At 42.0% G+C, this 14,689-nt stretch overlaps 1 protein-coding gene across 5 annotated transcripts in view; it reads left to right on the top strand.

Moving 5' to 3' along the window:
* FARP1 (FERM, ARH/RhoGEF and pleckstrin domain protein 1) overlaps nt 1–14,689 on the top strand; it is a 207,888-nt gene that overhangs the window by 129,535 nt on the left and 63,664 nt on the right. For all 5 annotated transcript variants that reach the window (XM_035319022.1, XM_035319011.1, XM_035319002.1 and 2 more), the window contains exons 3-4: nt 8,720–8,824; nt 13,739–13,781. In XM_035319022.1, the coding sequence (XP_035174913.1) occupies nt 8,720–8,824; nt 13,739–13,781 (148 nt within the window). The remainder of the gene's footprint in view (nt 1–8,719; nt 8,825–13,738; nt 13,782–14,689) is intronic.

Genomic DNA, 14,689 nt, shown 5'->3' with positions numbered 1-14,689 from the left:
GATGGCTTTGGGGTGGCCTCTTCCCTTCTCACAGCTCTCAGCAAGCTTTCTCTCAGCTGACATGGCTTTTCAGGCAAGCTTTCTCAGAGTGGACCTGGTTTCATAAAAGCCAGAGATTGTTGCCCTTCATTTTTCTTACGTGCAGCTTGTTTCAGATGGTGAGGAAGGCACTGCTTCATGCAGCTGCCTGGCAACTCACTCCAAGACCTGAAATTCGTGACGGGCTGGCTGTGGTTCTTGCAAGTCATCCCCATTTGGTGTCAAAGCTCTGAAGCTGGAGTTCGTCGTGCTGATGACACTCCTCAGAAAGGAAAATAGTCTCTTCCAGCAGTGGATGTTTGCCTTGCTAACGGGATAAAGCACAGCCACAAACCACTTCTTAGCTTTGCTAGTAAAACTAGGCAGAGATGACTCAGCATTGGCAGCAGCTAATTTAGGGAGTTAGCTGACATATTTCTAGTAAGTTTTTTCATTGTTCTTTTAATGTCTCAATTTTTCTTGTCCACAGTGTGCCTTTGAAATGGTGTTACAAAAAAAAAATAATTTAGTTTTAGTGACTGTGGCTCTGGCAAGAGTCTCCCACTGGAAGTCTCCAGGAATTGAATGGTTGGGGTGAGAAATTGTGCAGCTTTAAACTTACTGACTTCCACAAATATTTTACACCTATCTTTAGAAAGCTAGCAATTATGGCTGTAGTACAAGAAACAAGGCTTGGGGATTTTCAGAACTACTCAGCTCGGGTAGACCTGCTATTGCAGTTTGCCGTTTGGGCTGGGTTTTGAGGGAGTTACTGAAAACAGCAGTCACGTTTTAAGTGAAGACATGCATTGTCTCCATCAGTAGAATTACATAGAGGGTCTTTAGCCAGACACAAATTAAGTTTTTTAGCTGAATTTGTTAGCGGAGGAGATCGGAACATCCCTTTTAAGCTGATAACAGTGATTCTTAGATACATGTGTGTCAAATGTAGCTTTTTAAAATCAGTACATAAAAGTTAAAGGCAGATGTAATTCGTAACTGAGGGCTAGATGTCAATCAGATAAAATGTTATAATGCAGTTGAAGGAACTAGAGAACAGGGAAACTGCTCAAGACATGTTTTGTTGAATATTGTTCTGGAACAAACAGATGTGTACTTAGACTACAGCGACCAAAGGATGATGAGTTCCAGGTCTGTAGGGTTAGTGGTGTGTAGCTGATGAGAAGTTCAGATTCCTTTGGCATTGGTGACAGTGGGATGGACCTGCAAAATAAATTGTGCTGTGGGATTTTGACCCCTGAGTGACCAGATGAGGGAATTGCCTGGGCTACAGGTCTGCCCCCTTCTTCCCCAGGCTCTTTTTCACAAAGGGCTCCACTAGTTTTGTTGCTGGTTCTGCAGTAATAAATTCCTCATCAGGTAGAAAATAGAGTAATAAAGAGAAATAAAATGACTATTAACATCAGTTTGCATTGGTAAGAACTGCAAAGCAGTAAAATGGCTGGATCATTATACCTGGAGCTGACAGGTTAGCGTGTGATACGAAAGGCTTGGTTCAGCAGCTGCCCAGCCCATCACTTCTTGGTTTTTATCTCCTCACTTGCACAAAGAACTGGCATATATAATGCAGTGTGGCATGTATTTGCCCATCAAGTTATAAAGCTATCATGTTATAAGCCAAGTAAAAAGAGGCCAAGCAGAGTCTCCAATCCCAGCAGCATTACTGTGCTGTAATTATGGAGGTCTGTGGTTACTTGAGGATTTATTGTAGCTGAATTTTGTGTTGGTCTGGCTCTGCAGCAAGAAAAGATTTAATCAGGATCAACTGAAAATGGTTTCATCGTGCAATTTTACATTAGCTTTGCTAAATCATCTTTTTCTTTTTCCTTCCACTCTATTTAACTATTAAAGAGGATTATTTAGAAGCAAACGTAATATTTTCTTTCTTTTCCTGTTAAGTGTTTGGTGTTCACCTGAATTTTACAGTTGGCTATTTGTGGTAAAGTTGCTTTTGGGAATCAGAAGAGAGTTTAAAGTCTAGTCAGCACAATCCTTCTGCTTTTGCCTTTTTTAGAAAGTATCTCGGCATAAGCCAGTTTATCATAGTCAGAAATAAAAGAGCATGACTACAGTAACAAATCTTTGCATGTTCAACTGTAGAAAATTACATGTTTCTTTGAAGAAGGAGCTACAAATGTGAGTGAATGTGATGGTTATTAAGTTCTTTCTCTTTGTATTTTTGCCTCCATAATTGCTCACTGTGTTGATTTTTGGTTAGTAAACACATACCTAGAATAGTCATTTCTGAAATCATTTTGTTTGTCATAGCTGATAGGTGAGGAAAAAAAAAGAGTTAACTTCACTGCTGCAATTTTTAAGGACAGGTATTTGAAGTAAAACAAATCTGAAGTAAAAAGCACCATGTTCTACAGTCTTACTGTTTAAAAAGCCTGTCACCACCAACAAAATCAAGTGAAGGATGAAACCGTACATCAGTGACTATGAAAGGCAAGCACTGGTATTAAAGGGAACACAGCTTATGTGGAGAGTATCAAGTAGGAAAGCAGTCCACTGAAGTCTAACAAGAAGGGAACACTAAATAGTCTTATTGTACATACACGGCAGATGATCAATTGCCTTTTTAAAGCTGTATAAGAGACTTATTTTGTTACTCCATTTGGCTTCAGTCCTGCTTTTGAGGGTCAGCACGCAGTCTGTGCAAAAACATGCGGGATACATGCCAGGAGTGGAGCCTTCAACTACACTATGATGGAAAATATCTCAAAAGCAGTGAGGTGCCTTTAGGTTAACATGAAAACATACCCATTCTACATCATCCCTCCAAAGGGGGTCGATCCCTTGTGGCTGTAGGTGCAAAGTGAGGGTATGCAATCTTCGACGTAGCGACCAGGGTGCCTGGCTGCTCCATTTCAAGGTATGACTTCCTTCTCTGCCAGTACCTGACTGTGTGCCCTAGGACCCTGATGTGCTGGCTTTTGGTATGAAAAACGTGATGGACTGTGATGATTTTTTTAAATCCTGATTCTTGTGTCCCAGCAGCAACAGGCTGTTATTTGGCCCTGCTGTACAGAGGGTGGTGAATCCCACTTCTTCAGGACTTCCCAGCCTAAGCTAGACACTAGAGCAAAAGCTAGTAAGGCCAGGTGTAAGAGCTATCTTTATGGTCTAAAGCTATTTTTACAGCTGTCTAATCCTTCCTATAGGATTAACACCTACACTTTGAAAGCGAGGAGAGGAGAAAGAGGGCAGAGCATCTCCAAGTGTCTTGGCAGTGTTAGGTCCCGAGCAACAACACCCAGTTTGATCCTTACTGCTTTTAACCCAACTTTTGAGCAATCGACTTTTGTTAAATATGAAATATGCACTTCGTTTTATGGCAGAAAGGAGAATTGGATGAAATATGAAATTTCTCTTCGGATGCTAGCAGCACTGTTCTCCTGTGAGTAGTTTTGAAGCCTACTTTGAAGTATAATTTTTTGCCAGGGTTATTTGTTTAAGAACCCTGTTGCTTGGTCTCATCTTTGAGGTTATTTTTATGCTATTTGCTTATCATGAACACATGTTGGTTTTTCATCCTTTTAGAGCTGAAGATACATACATAATTTTTAACAACTTTGAATAACTGAGAAAATTCATGCTGTTAGGAATGTGGGTTTGTTATTTTCAGTATTGATTGTGACTGTATGATGTCAGAAAGACACATGAAAATACTGGGGGAAGTTTTCACTATCATTTCAATTCAGTTGTTAGAGTGAAGTATAAAATAATTTGGGAATCCCAATAAACTGAAATACACTTTTTTTAGGATAATTTCTACTGAAAGAGCAAGTAGGTTTTTAAACTCTGTGTTTAAGTGTTGTACAATGTAATATTTCAGTATTCCTAACATACTTATCTTGACTAAGTTGTCTCATTTCAGTTTCAAGCACTCAAAATGTGACAGAAACATGGCATTAGGGGAAGAAATGTCTCCCTTTATATTGTGGCAGGTGTGAATAAATGTAAAGGAATTATATTCTCTCCTTATCAGGTGTTACAAATGCACTAGCAAGTGCAGAAACAAAACAAAAACTTTTTTTCTGGTCCATTTGCAGCACTTTTGAAGAAGGGAAGCAAACACTATGCTTCCACATGAAACTCTCTCTTACTTTGACCAAAATACTGATGGTATTTTTCAGATGTTCCAAAGAAGCTGTTTATTTGTTTTTTAACCTGATGTTACTGCTCAGTAATGTAAAAACAAACAAAAAGCTTCTGATGAAAGTGGGCTAGACAGATAAAAATATTAAAATCACTGTTTGGTCATAAGCTGACACATTGATTTGGTGGATGGTTAGCGAAATTGTTGCTAAATGAATTGGCAGGGGGGTGAGAAGAATATGTCCAAACTCCCTTATTTTCAAGTCTTGGAAGTCTTCCAGATATTGCTGTGAATTTCCTTTTAAAAAAAATCTGTATTGCAGACTGTGCCAAAGAATGGTCTAAACCAGTATGTAGACTTTTTTAAAAAAAGATTGTAGATCTCTGGAACATTAAAGAACTGTTAAATCTATTGAGATATTCACCACTGGAAGATCATAAGCAACTTATTGTTACGGATTTTAGTGGGAGGAGAGGGAGGGGGAATTGAATAAGATTGAAATAATGAGCAGACAGCAAATACTTAATGCACAATGTGTAAGGCTTGCTGCTTTGGGTACCTTCATAGCTTGCAGCGAAATGTGATGCACATTATTCATAATTTAGAAGTTAGTGGCCTGACATTCCCTGAAAATGTAAAGTGACTTTTAAAATGTAATTTTACAGAGCTAAATGAAAGGCCAGTTCAAAAGGTATTAAGCAATAAGGATGTGTAGCTTGAAATCAGCAAGCTTCTTTTCACTGCAATAAAATTAGAGTGTTGTTTTGGTGTAGCTAAATACCACCTCAAGAGAATAACAGCAATTCCCTGCTGTCAGTATGGCTGGGATTCACCTCGTCTTAACTGAACTCTGTAAAACAGGTGTCTGGGCTACTTGTCATCAGGAGTAAAAGAGCACATCTGTATTGCTTAGGAAAAGTTCACTGCCAATGTATGTGGATGGGTGTTCTGGGATAGGAGGCATTGCCCTCAGGAGCTGCAGTCTTTCTTCACTGCTGCAGTCTTTCTTCACAGTCCCCATGTTGTACCAGGGGAGGATTAGATTGAATATTAAAAAGAATAGCTTCTCTGAGAGGGTGGTCAAGCATTGGAATGGACTGTCTGGGGAATGGTGGGGTCCCCATCCCTGGAGGTATTTAAGAGACGTGTGGATGTGGCACTAAGGGACATGGTTTAGTGATGGGTCTTTGTCAGTCAGGTTGATGGTTGCATTTGATGATCTTGAAGGTCTTTTCCAACCCAGATGATTCTATGATTAAATCTGAATCTGGCTGTCAACAAAAATAGGAGCAGAGGACTGCCACCTGCAGCAGCAGCTTCCCAGCTCCTGGGTGTAGCACATGAATTTCCCACTCTTTTACTCCACCAATATACCATGTTCCTGCTTTGTTTCCCTCACCACCTTCCAGCTGGGGGGCATCCACAATAGCTAATGGTCTGGAGGTATGGTCTTGCCACCAGCCTTCATCACAGCAGCTTCCGTGTCAACATCCCACTTGCATGCCTTGTCCTCCTCTTGATATTCACCTTGAGGTCAGCTGTTTACCTCCCTGCTGCGAGCTCCTATTTGATGAGGCTCAGGGAGAGCAGGAGATAGGTCTTTTGGCTCCCTTTCCCCCTGCCCTCAGTGTTCAGCCACATCAATTACCTTCTGAGCCTTCCCTCTCCCCAGCATGTGAGGCTTTCATGATGGACATCTATTGAGAAGAGGCCTGTACTTTTGTGTCATGGCTGGAGAAGGCACACACAGGTGGTGGCAAGGCCTTTCCCCAGCTTCACAGCCTTACATGCATGCAGAGCTGGACTTGATGATCCTTGTGGGTCCCTTCCAACTTGGGATATTTTGTGAATCTATGAGCTGTGGGAAGCTCCTGGGGGCCTCATGGATCAGGCCCACACCAGCAAGGAGCAGGGAAAGTGGCCAAACTGCGGCTTGTGAGATGGAGGTGCAGCTGCAGAGCCATGGGACAGGAGCTGATGAAGCTTTGCCTTTGTGCTGAGTGCCTGAGGCATTCGTCTTGGTGGTTGGAAAATGCCTCCCACGTTCTGGAGAAGACTTGTGTTGTCCCATAGGCCTTGTAAGCATGCTGAAGTCAGACACAACTTCTGGCTGCCGCTGCTGCCCCTGGTGTGGCACACTCGACCCTGAATGCTTCCTCTGTCAGCTGGGGTTTCCTGCTCCTCCAGTGACTGCTGTTTTGGTTCCTCACCCAGCAGACTGAGATTTTAATTTATTGTGTTTAAATTTTTTAGTAAGGATGTCATGGAACTGCACTGAATCAACATCTCTGTAAGACCAGAGAGTTGCTGCATTTTTGGATGTCGTTCTTCTCCTTCTGGTCCTGCAAGACCAGGAGTGTCACCAGGCTCTAAATCTCAGCGGGTTTTATATGTGCAGTGTTTCCCCTCAAATAAGCTGCCGGATTTTATTTTGACTTGGACTGATGAAAGCTAAGATGAGTTTAGAATGATAATCGTATTTACAAATACTCAAGTAAGAAGCATTTCATGTTACTGAGACACACTTCAGAGAAAATGCCGAGTGACATAAATGCTACAAGACGGCCGTTCTGTTGTCTAGATGCATGTAAGTAGAAAAAAAAAAAAACCTTCTGAAAACACCCAGCAGGTTTTAATCAGCTGCTTTAACTCGTGGTATAAGATCAGACAGGCCTGCTCTCCTCAGCTAACCTTATGCAGTGGGGTAGTGTAGGTGGGCTCTGCATCTTCTCCTGGTGGTCCTATACCTGCCTGTTCCTGGAGGCACCTGTTTTTCTGGGAGGAACAACGCAGTTTGAGCCGTGCCTGGATACCCTCTGACTCTTGCAGTGAGGAGGGCTCTTAAGGAGGGTTCTTCTGCTCTCTAGCAGCAGGGGCATTTGCCTGAAGTTTCTACATCAGTGTATTTTCAGTGCAGTAAACTACTAGAGTTATTACACTAGGTCGAGCATCTTTTTGATAATATTCTCTTGCCTCTAACAAAATGCACTTACTGGGAAGCCCTTTCACTGAAAGATGACGTATGTTTGGGTGTGCCTATGTGCAGTGGGGAGATGGAGTGGAAAATGTGGGAAACTTGGTTAGAAGACACAGGGCGCAGGGCCTGGTGCAGGCTGGGTGTTGGTCGTCACAGATGTTTGCAGTGTAACCGAGCTGGACAACATGAAGTGAGCCTATTCAAATACATTTGCACTTGAGTTTTGTTTTACACGGCATTGCATCAGATCCCTTTTTTCCCTCTCTCATTCTCTATCCTCGTTCGGCATTTAGGGATGACTTGTTTTAGTTACTGCGAGGTTGGTTGTGACGAATGCTTGAAAAATTAGTACTGCTATCTGATTGTTCTCAGTCTGTTTTCTGACAGCATTCATAAGGCTAACGTTTGCTATGGGTAACACGAACAAACAGTTCACAAAGCAATAGGTCTGTTGGAGGCAATACGAGTACCCGGGCACAAACCTGCTCAGCAAGTTCCTAGGAGGTGGACTTGGCTTTCCCCTTGCAACTTCGCTCTCAAAACCAGCCAGCCTTGATGGCTCAGGTCATTGCGTCCTGCAGCAGAAAAGGGGCATCCTTTCTATTGCTCTGGCCTAAGCCTCACTGCTGCCTGTTTACTTCTCACAATTCCTATGCAGTAAGCCTGTTGGTAAGGGCAGGGCCAGGAGATGCAGGGACCTGAGCTCAGGTTTGTCCTTCCTGACTCAGCTCACCAACCCGACAGCCTGCCTCACATGGTTTTCTTTTGTTCACTGTGTTTCTGCTGTTTCATTTTGCTCTAATAATTATTTACTGGGCAGAAAGGGAAAGGGCAAGTCTGTAGGTTGAGTGCAAAGGCACTTGGCTGGGGTGTAATTAGGAACACGGGTCTCTTGTACTGGTGGAGTTTGTGCCATTTAGTGGGTTATTATTTATTCTCAAGTGAGCGGAGATCTCTTTTTCAGGGACTCTTGAGTTAAAATAGGTGCATTTCTGCAAAGAACAAAAATATTTGATTTCAGTGATTGGCCTTTTTTACTGAAAAAGTGTGGGTTTTCTGCCAAAGAATTGCTGGTGAGCTGTAATTTGCAGTATTTGCTGCAGGTGTGGATTTAACTGATGTGCTGATGAGAAGAATCCTTACAATCAGCAAAACTGCATCTCTGGGAGCTAATGCTGGGTTAGAACATCTGGTCTTTGTAGTGAGAAGACTTTTACAGTGTAGAAGGAAATGCTTGCTCTTGACTCCTCTGATTTACTCATTAACTCTTGCGAGAGTAACACAGAGGAGCCTTGACCAGCCTCAATGCCTCATACCAGTTTTCTGTTTTATGGTATTTTTCTCTCAAAACCAAAAATGCACTAAAGGTTCATTCTTAGCTGCCATCCAGGGATGGGTGGATATTTTCCATAGCTTTAAAATTAGAGTAATTACTTTCAGCTGCCCTGTGGGTATGGATGGAATAACCACTGATTTTGTAAGCTGTATTGGCAGTGTTGTTTGCTGGACAACTTCTTAGCATAGTAATTTTTCTGCCACTAATTAAAAGCATTTTTGTTAATCTGCAGCACTTAACCCTAGGCTTTGTTTTCTTCTTACAGCAAAGAGCTCCAGGGAAAGTTTTGCATGATGCTGTTTGCAACCACCTGAACCTTGTTGAAGGCGACTATTTTGGTCTTGAATTTCCAGATCATAAAAAGATGATGGTATGTTAATTTTCACCTGGTTTTCATCTTCATACACACTGTCTTCTCTCTTCCTGCTCCTTACTTACAAGGTATGTTTAATGCTGAATTTCAAAAGAAAAAAAAGTAAGACTTAAAACAAACAAACAAAAAAACACCACAATACAGTTCTTGCCTGCTGAAGTTGAAGAAATGTTTTTAAAACCTGATTAGTCCTGTCAGGTTTCATCTGTGTTGAAAATAGCAGCCAATTCAGACAGGCATTGGACAGCATTTTGTCTTTATCTGTTGCAGTAGAGAAGCTAGAGGCTGGTCTGCTGCCGAGTCTCAGCTCCGATTTTACAGTCATGCCTAATTTGGAGCGTGGAGTCTGCAGACAGAGAAGTTAACAACGATTGTGACACAGTTCCATGAAAAACATCTTGGGACAGGAAGATGATTAGATAAAATATAACGAGGTTAATAAATTGAGGGGGAGCTGTGTAGCACAGCAGGTGTGCTGGTCCTCACACTTTGGACTCTGAGTGCAGGTGCTGACAACATTCAGATATTGCACTAATACTTCCAGGGTGGGAACAGTAGCAGAGAGAAGCCAAAGTCAAATCATGTCCCAGACTACAATGGCTTTTGTTCTGAAGTTTATTTCCCTTCAGACTTAATGTGTGACCTCCTGGTATGTGGGCCAGGTGTCTGGGTTGTTTTACCTGTACGTGCTGGTGTATACTGGATTTGCTGCCTGTTCAGTGAGTTCTGCACCAGTAGCCTGGCTGACCTAAAGGAGCTGACTTTGGGCAATTAGAAAAAAAATCTGTATCTGTCTCTATATAAAATTTCTTTAAGAAGTAATATTTCTTAACCAAAAGCCAAAGAGGATTTATCTGTTGCTGCACTAATCTGTTGACATGCCTCAGTGCAGGCTTACATAGACACTATAACTGAATGCTATAGGTTATAAAGCTTTTGGATAACTATAATTAAAGAGGAAATTTTGAAAAATTGACATGGATCTTTGAAAATGATCCACTTCACAGTTTGCTCCTGGATTTGCATGGAACACAACTTACTAAAAAGTCTCATATTCTGCCAAATATCCTTGGCTAATGCTGTAGGTAACTTGAGAGCTTAACATATCCCTTCAAAACAGTGCAACTGTACAGTGCTATTACAACAGAGCGTCCATGTTAATGGTGACATACTGACATTCCTGATGTATGTATATAAAGCTGAAACAAATCCTAACATCCAGTGTGTGTATACAGTTGCTTTTTAGTTTTCTAGAAAATAGAGAAGGTCACTTGATTGACCTTCTCTACTTCACAGGTCATTAAGTTTCAAATAGATGACCCTCTGTGTTTTGCTCAGAGACCTGAAGTAAACTAACAGTTTGCAGTCTTGTGAAAACAAAATGGTTTATTTGCTCGAGGCAGAACACAGGAGAGATTGAGGTGCTGCCAGTGCCTGAGGCCCTTGCAGTGGCAGGCTGGAAATACATCCAGATGATCTCAGTGGGGGATCTGGGGCTCTCTGATGAAGAGGAAGGTTGAAAGAAAACCCCAAGGCTGTTCCCGGTTTGACATGCATGGCAATACTTCCATACATCAAGCATGGTAACTCATCCAGTCCCTGCCCTTACAAAATGAAGTATTAACCAAGCATCTGACAGCACTGATCTGTGTGTCTGCCTGTTTATCCAGTCTCTATTCCTGAAAAAGGGGGAGATCCCCAGATCTAGCTCACCCCTCATCAGCTGTACCCCCAAAATAATGAAATTCAGTGGAAGTAATGTCTTTAGCCTGGTCTCCGCAACATAAAAAGGATGTTGAGGTCCTTGAAAGCATCCAGACGAGAGCAACAAAGCCGGTAAAAGTGCTGGAAGGCATGTCCTATGAGGAGATGTGAGGACACTTGGGTGGACTTGTCTGGAACAGAGAAGGCTGAGAGGTGACCCCATTGCTCTCCACATCATCCTCAGGAGGGGAAATTGAGGAGTTGCAGGTCTCTGCTCCCTGGTAACCATTGACAGGACATGCAGGAACAGCACAGAGAGGAGGTTCAGACTAGATAGAAGGAAAAATTTCTTTACCATGAGGGTGCTCAAACACAGGAACAGGCTTCCTAGTGAGGTGGTTGATGCCACCTGCCTGTCAGTGTTCAGGAGACATTTGGATAATGTCCTTAATAATTTGTTTTCACTTAGCCATGAATTGGTCAAGCAGTTGGACTTCATGATCTTTGTAGGTCCCTTCCAACTGAACCATCCTATCCTATGCTATCCTATCCTGTCCTATTTTAAAAACAGCTCACAAGAAGCTCTTAAAGCAAGAGATTTGATTATAAATCATTGTTTTGGTATGGAGCATCATTCAGGATGAGAGCAGTATTTACATTTAAATCGTAATTACCAGTTTCTGTGATGCAGTTGATGTAAGTGTTCCTATGGGATTTAAACCTTTTTGAGCTTTGTAATGTCCATAACGTAGAATTCAAGCATTCTGCAAATAAAAAAAAAGTGGTTAGTTTCACATCTGAGAAAGAAAACACACATGCATATTTTATATCCAGATCATCTGAAGAGAATCGCTTGTCCAGTGTAGAACAGAACATAAAAAGAAAAATAAATATTTGGAGCATATTTGTTTAGATGTGATCATATGTACATGAAGTCATGTATTCACAGTTCAGCTGCGTTTGTTTCAACATGCAGGACTCCAGACTTCATGTTTCACACGTTGCCAGTGGTATGCCATGATGCCTAGCAGCTCTATGTGTCCAAGTGTGCCGTGTATGTAGTGGAGAAGGCATGTATGGGAGATGAACACAGGGTCTGAGGGCTGTACTTCACCCCATGACAAAGGGAAATGAGGCATTGTTACCAAGCCTGGGATTTTACGAAGTTGCATCATGCTTGATGTCTGCCCCAATCCTCCAGCTGCTGAAATCCAGTCACTATCACGGAATGCCCGACTTTGTTTAAAAAATGAAGAATCTAGCCTTAGTAGATGCAAAGAAAATGAAAAACAGGAATCCTAAGTGAATCCTCACAGTATTTTTCCAGTTTATAAATCAATCTCAGATTGACTGTGTATAGCTACAGGGTGGGAGCTGCATGATGTGTAAGTTTTGATTGCTTGCGTTCAGTGGTACTGATGAAGTCTTCATCTTGCCTCACCTTCCAATCTGATAAAGGATGCTGTGATTTGCTCGTAGGATGATTGGGAAAACGGAGAAAGGAATGACGTACTTGTGGTTCTCATGCTGTATCATAAACTTCCTCTGGGGGAGAGACATTTTTTTTGTATAAAAAAATATGACTCCCATATTCTTGTAAATTGCCTGTTTCATATTCAGGATTTTTTTTTCTCTTCTAAGCTTGGCAAAGATCTTGACCTTCATTGCAGCTTATGTACACGCCAACTTTCTGAAACAAAACAGTTTAAGTTACTGAAATGCCAAAAAGTGTCAGAACGAGTTTAACAGGTGATAAACACTGTTTTCCTATTCTTGGATAGCCATGCTTCTCGAGCCTTTCCAGAGAAAAAGACTTCCACAGGCTGAGAAACATAAAAAGAATTCCATTGAGAAACATTAGTGAGTTTAAAAGGGCAGGAATGTGAGCTCTTTGCTAATTGCAAGCACTTGTATGGTAATTAGAAAAATGGCAAACAGCACTGGCACAGCTACAGCAGCAAGGCAGCAAGCTTCTGTCAGGCTTCTCAGGTGATTTTCTAAAATGGATATTTTGAGTGTGTTTCAGCCTCTGCGCAACCTAAAATTATTCCAGGTCAAAGGTGTATTCATTTAAATATCTATTTTTTACCGGGAGGAAGACTCAGTTAATTTGTTTTTTTTTTTTAACGGCTTTAACCTTTGTGAGGGCTGTAGGAAGTTCCTCCGCAAATTCCAGAAGCCTCTAAGGAAGGCTCCCTGCAATTCAGTGCGATAACAAAACACAAATCTCGGGCACTGTTATCAGCTGAATTCAGTGAGCTGTCACACTTCCCCGGTCCCTGCGTGTTGTTTGGCTTTCATCTCGTGTGTGATTCTCCTTGGGCTTTCTGCAGGCTGCCTCGGGTGCATAGGTGATTCTTCCAGGCACTTTTGATTGAGACTACAGAGTGGGCTTTCAGGCTTTGAACATGCCATTTCAATCCATTCCTTCTCCTTTGAAATCCGAAGGAAGGACGCACGCGATGTCCAGAAAAAACAGGCTGTTAAAAAAACAGATGAAAACAAACTATTTGCCAAAGTTGCACTGCACCCAATTAAGAAAGCATTGGCCTGAGCTTCCCAGATTTGTAGAAAGCAGAAAATGTCACGCAGCTAGAAAGTAAGCTTGCTTTCAGCCACACTGAGAGCTGTGTCTGCCTCGTGCTCTTGACCCGAGAGGACATTCTTCCTCCAGACGGTGGTGGTGAGATTCCTCCATCTCCGCAGCACCTGTGGGTAGCTCCACAACTGTGTCCAGGCCTCATGGTGGGACTCCCGCTGGGTCCCCAAAACCAGGAGGTTGTCGTGCCTTTTCTCTGTTTGCCCAGTATTCCCACTCAAAGGCAAATATCAGCCCCTTTCGCTTGCATTTCTCTAGGTTAATTTGGGTGAGGACCACAGAGACAGCACAGGACTGTCTTTTTCTCAGTTTCTTCTTTCACTTTTCCACAAAATGAAGGGCTGCTGACCAAACGTGCTGCGACTGCTGGTATCTGAGAAAAGTAAAGGGAAAATGTCAGTGTTCCCAGCTCCCTAAATTTGTGCTGTTGCAAAAGGTATGCCCCAGCGGCAGCTTATTAACAATGCTCTTTCCTGAGTATTTTCAAGAGTTCTGGGGAGAAAAACACACAGTGGAAAAATTAGATAAGTAAATGAAAATCTAAAATCTAATGCAATGAAAAATGCTTTTGTTTAGAGTTTATTACATCACCTTCTTTTTGTTTTCAGGTGTGGCTTGATCTTTTGAAGCCTGTTATGAAACAGATTAGACGTAAGTACTTCCTTACTGGCATTTAGTATTTTGGTTCAAGAGCAGCCGAGTAAGTGAGGACTCTTGTCAGTTGGTACCTTTATCTTCTCAGCTTCCTTTACTGAATTTTGTTTGGATTATTTCTTATTTCTGTTTTGACCCTGAGAGACGTATGGTGCATGCTGTGAAATTGTGTCCCAGCAGCAAGTTCTACAAAGCACAGACATTGAACGCCTCTGGTTTTGCCTTTCATATTGATGGGGCTGAGCCAGCAGCAGATTGAGAAGGTTTTGTCAGGCACTAGGAGCACTGAGGTAACGAACAGTTTTGCAGAGAAAAAAAAGCATACAATAAAGAAGGATTTGAGGGAGCACACATTCCTGGAAGGTAGTCGTAATCAGGATAAAAGAAAAAGAACTGGAAGAAGTTACTAAAGGGAAGGAGCCAGCAAGTTTGTGGCAGCTAACAGGGGCACTGCTGCAGAACTTGGAAATGCCTTAGAGCCAGAGGAGAAAATGGCTGGGCTAGGGAAGTCAGGGAGTGTTGTGGGTGGTGGGAGAGAAAAGGAAATTGTACATAGCCATCAGCTTTGGGGAGTGAACAGGAAAGGTTGTGGTGATTCTGTTAACCCGGTCAAATATCAGTAAAGGTCTTAATTTCCTGAACTTTACCATTGAGATTAAGTTTTCCTAGGTGACTTTCTGGTCATTTTAGTATTAGTACATTCTCTGGAAACCCTCGCTCTCACGCGAGAAATGTGTTGCTCCTTTTGTCACCAGACTCAGATTGTGACGTACTCTATTTGTAAGAGTCAGGACAAATGTGCTGCTGTTAACACAGTAATAGTAATTTGGTGCTGCACTTGAAAAACAGACTGTATTTAGCTCCCTCCTGTTCTGAATCAAGGGTAATAGACACTCTTAGTATAT

Source organism: Oxyura jamaicensis, chromosome 1 (assembly GCF_011077185.1).
Source record: "Oxyura jamaicensis isolate SHBP4307 breed ruddy duck chromosome 1, BPBGC_Ojam_1.0, whole genome shotgun sequence".
NCBI classification, from domain to species: domain Eukaryota; kingdom Metazoa; phylum Chordata; class Aves; order Anseriformes; family Anatidae; genus Oxyura; species Oxyura jamaicensis.
Note: the sequence above shows the minus strand (reverse complement) of the source record. Positions and strands in the feature narration are given on the sequence as shown.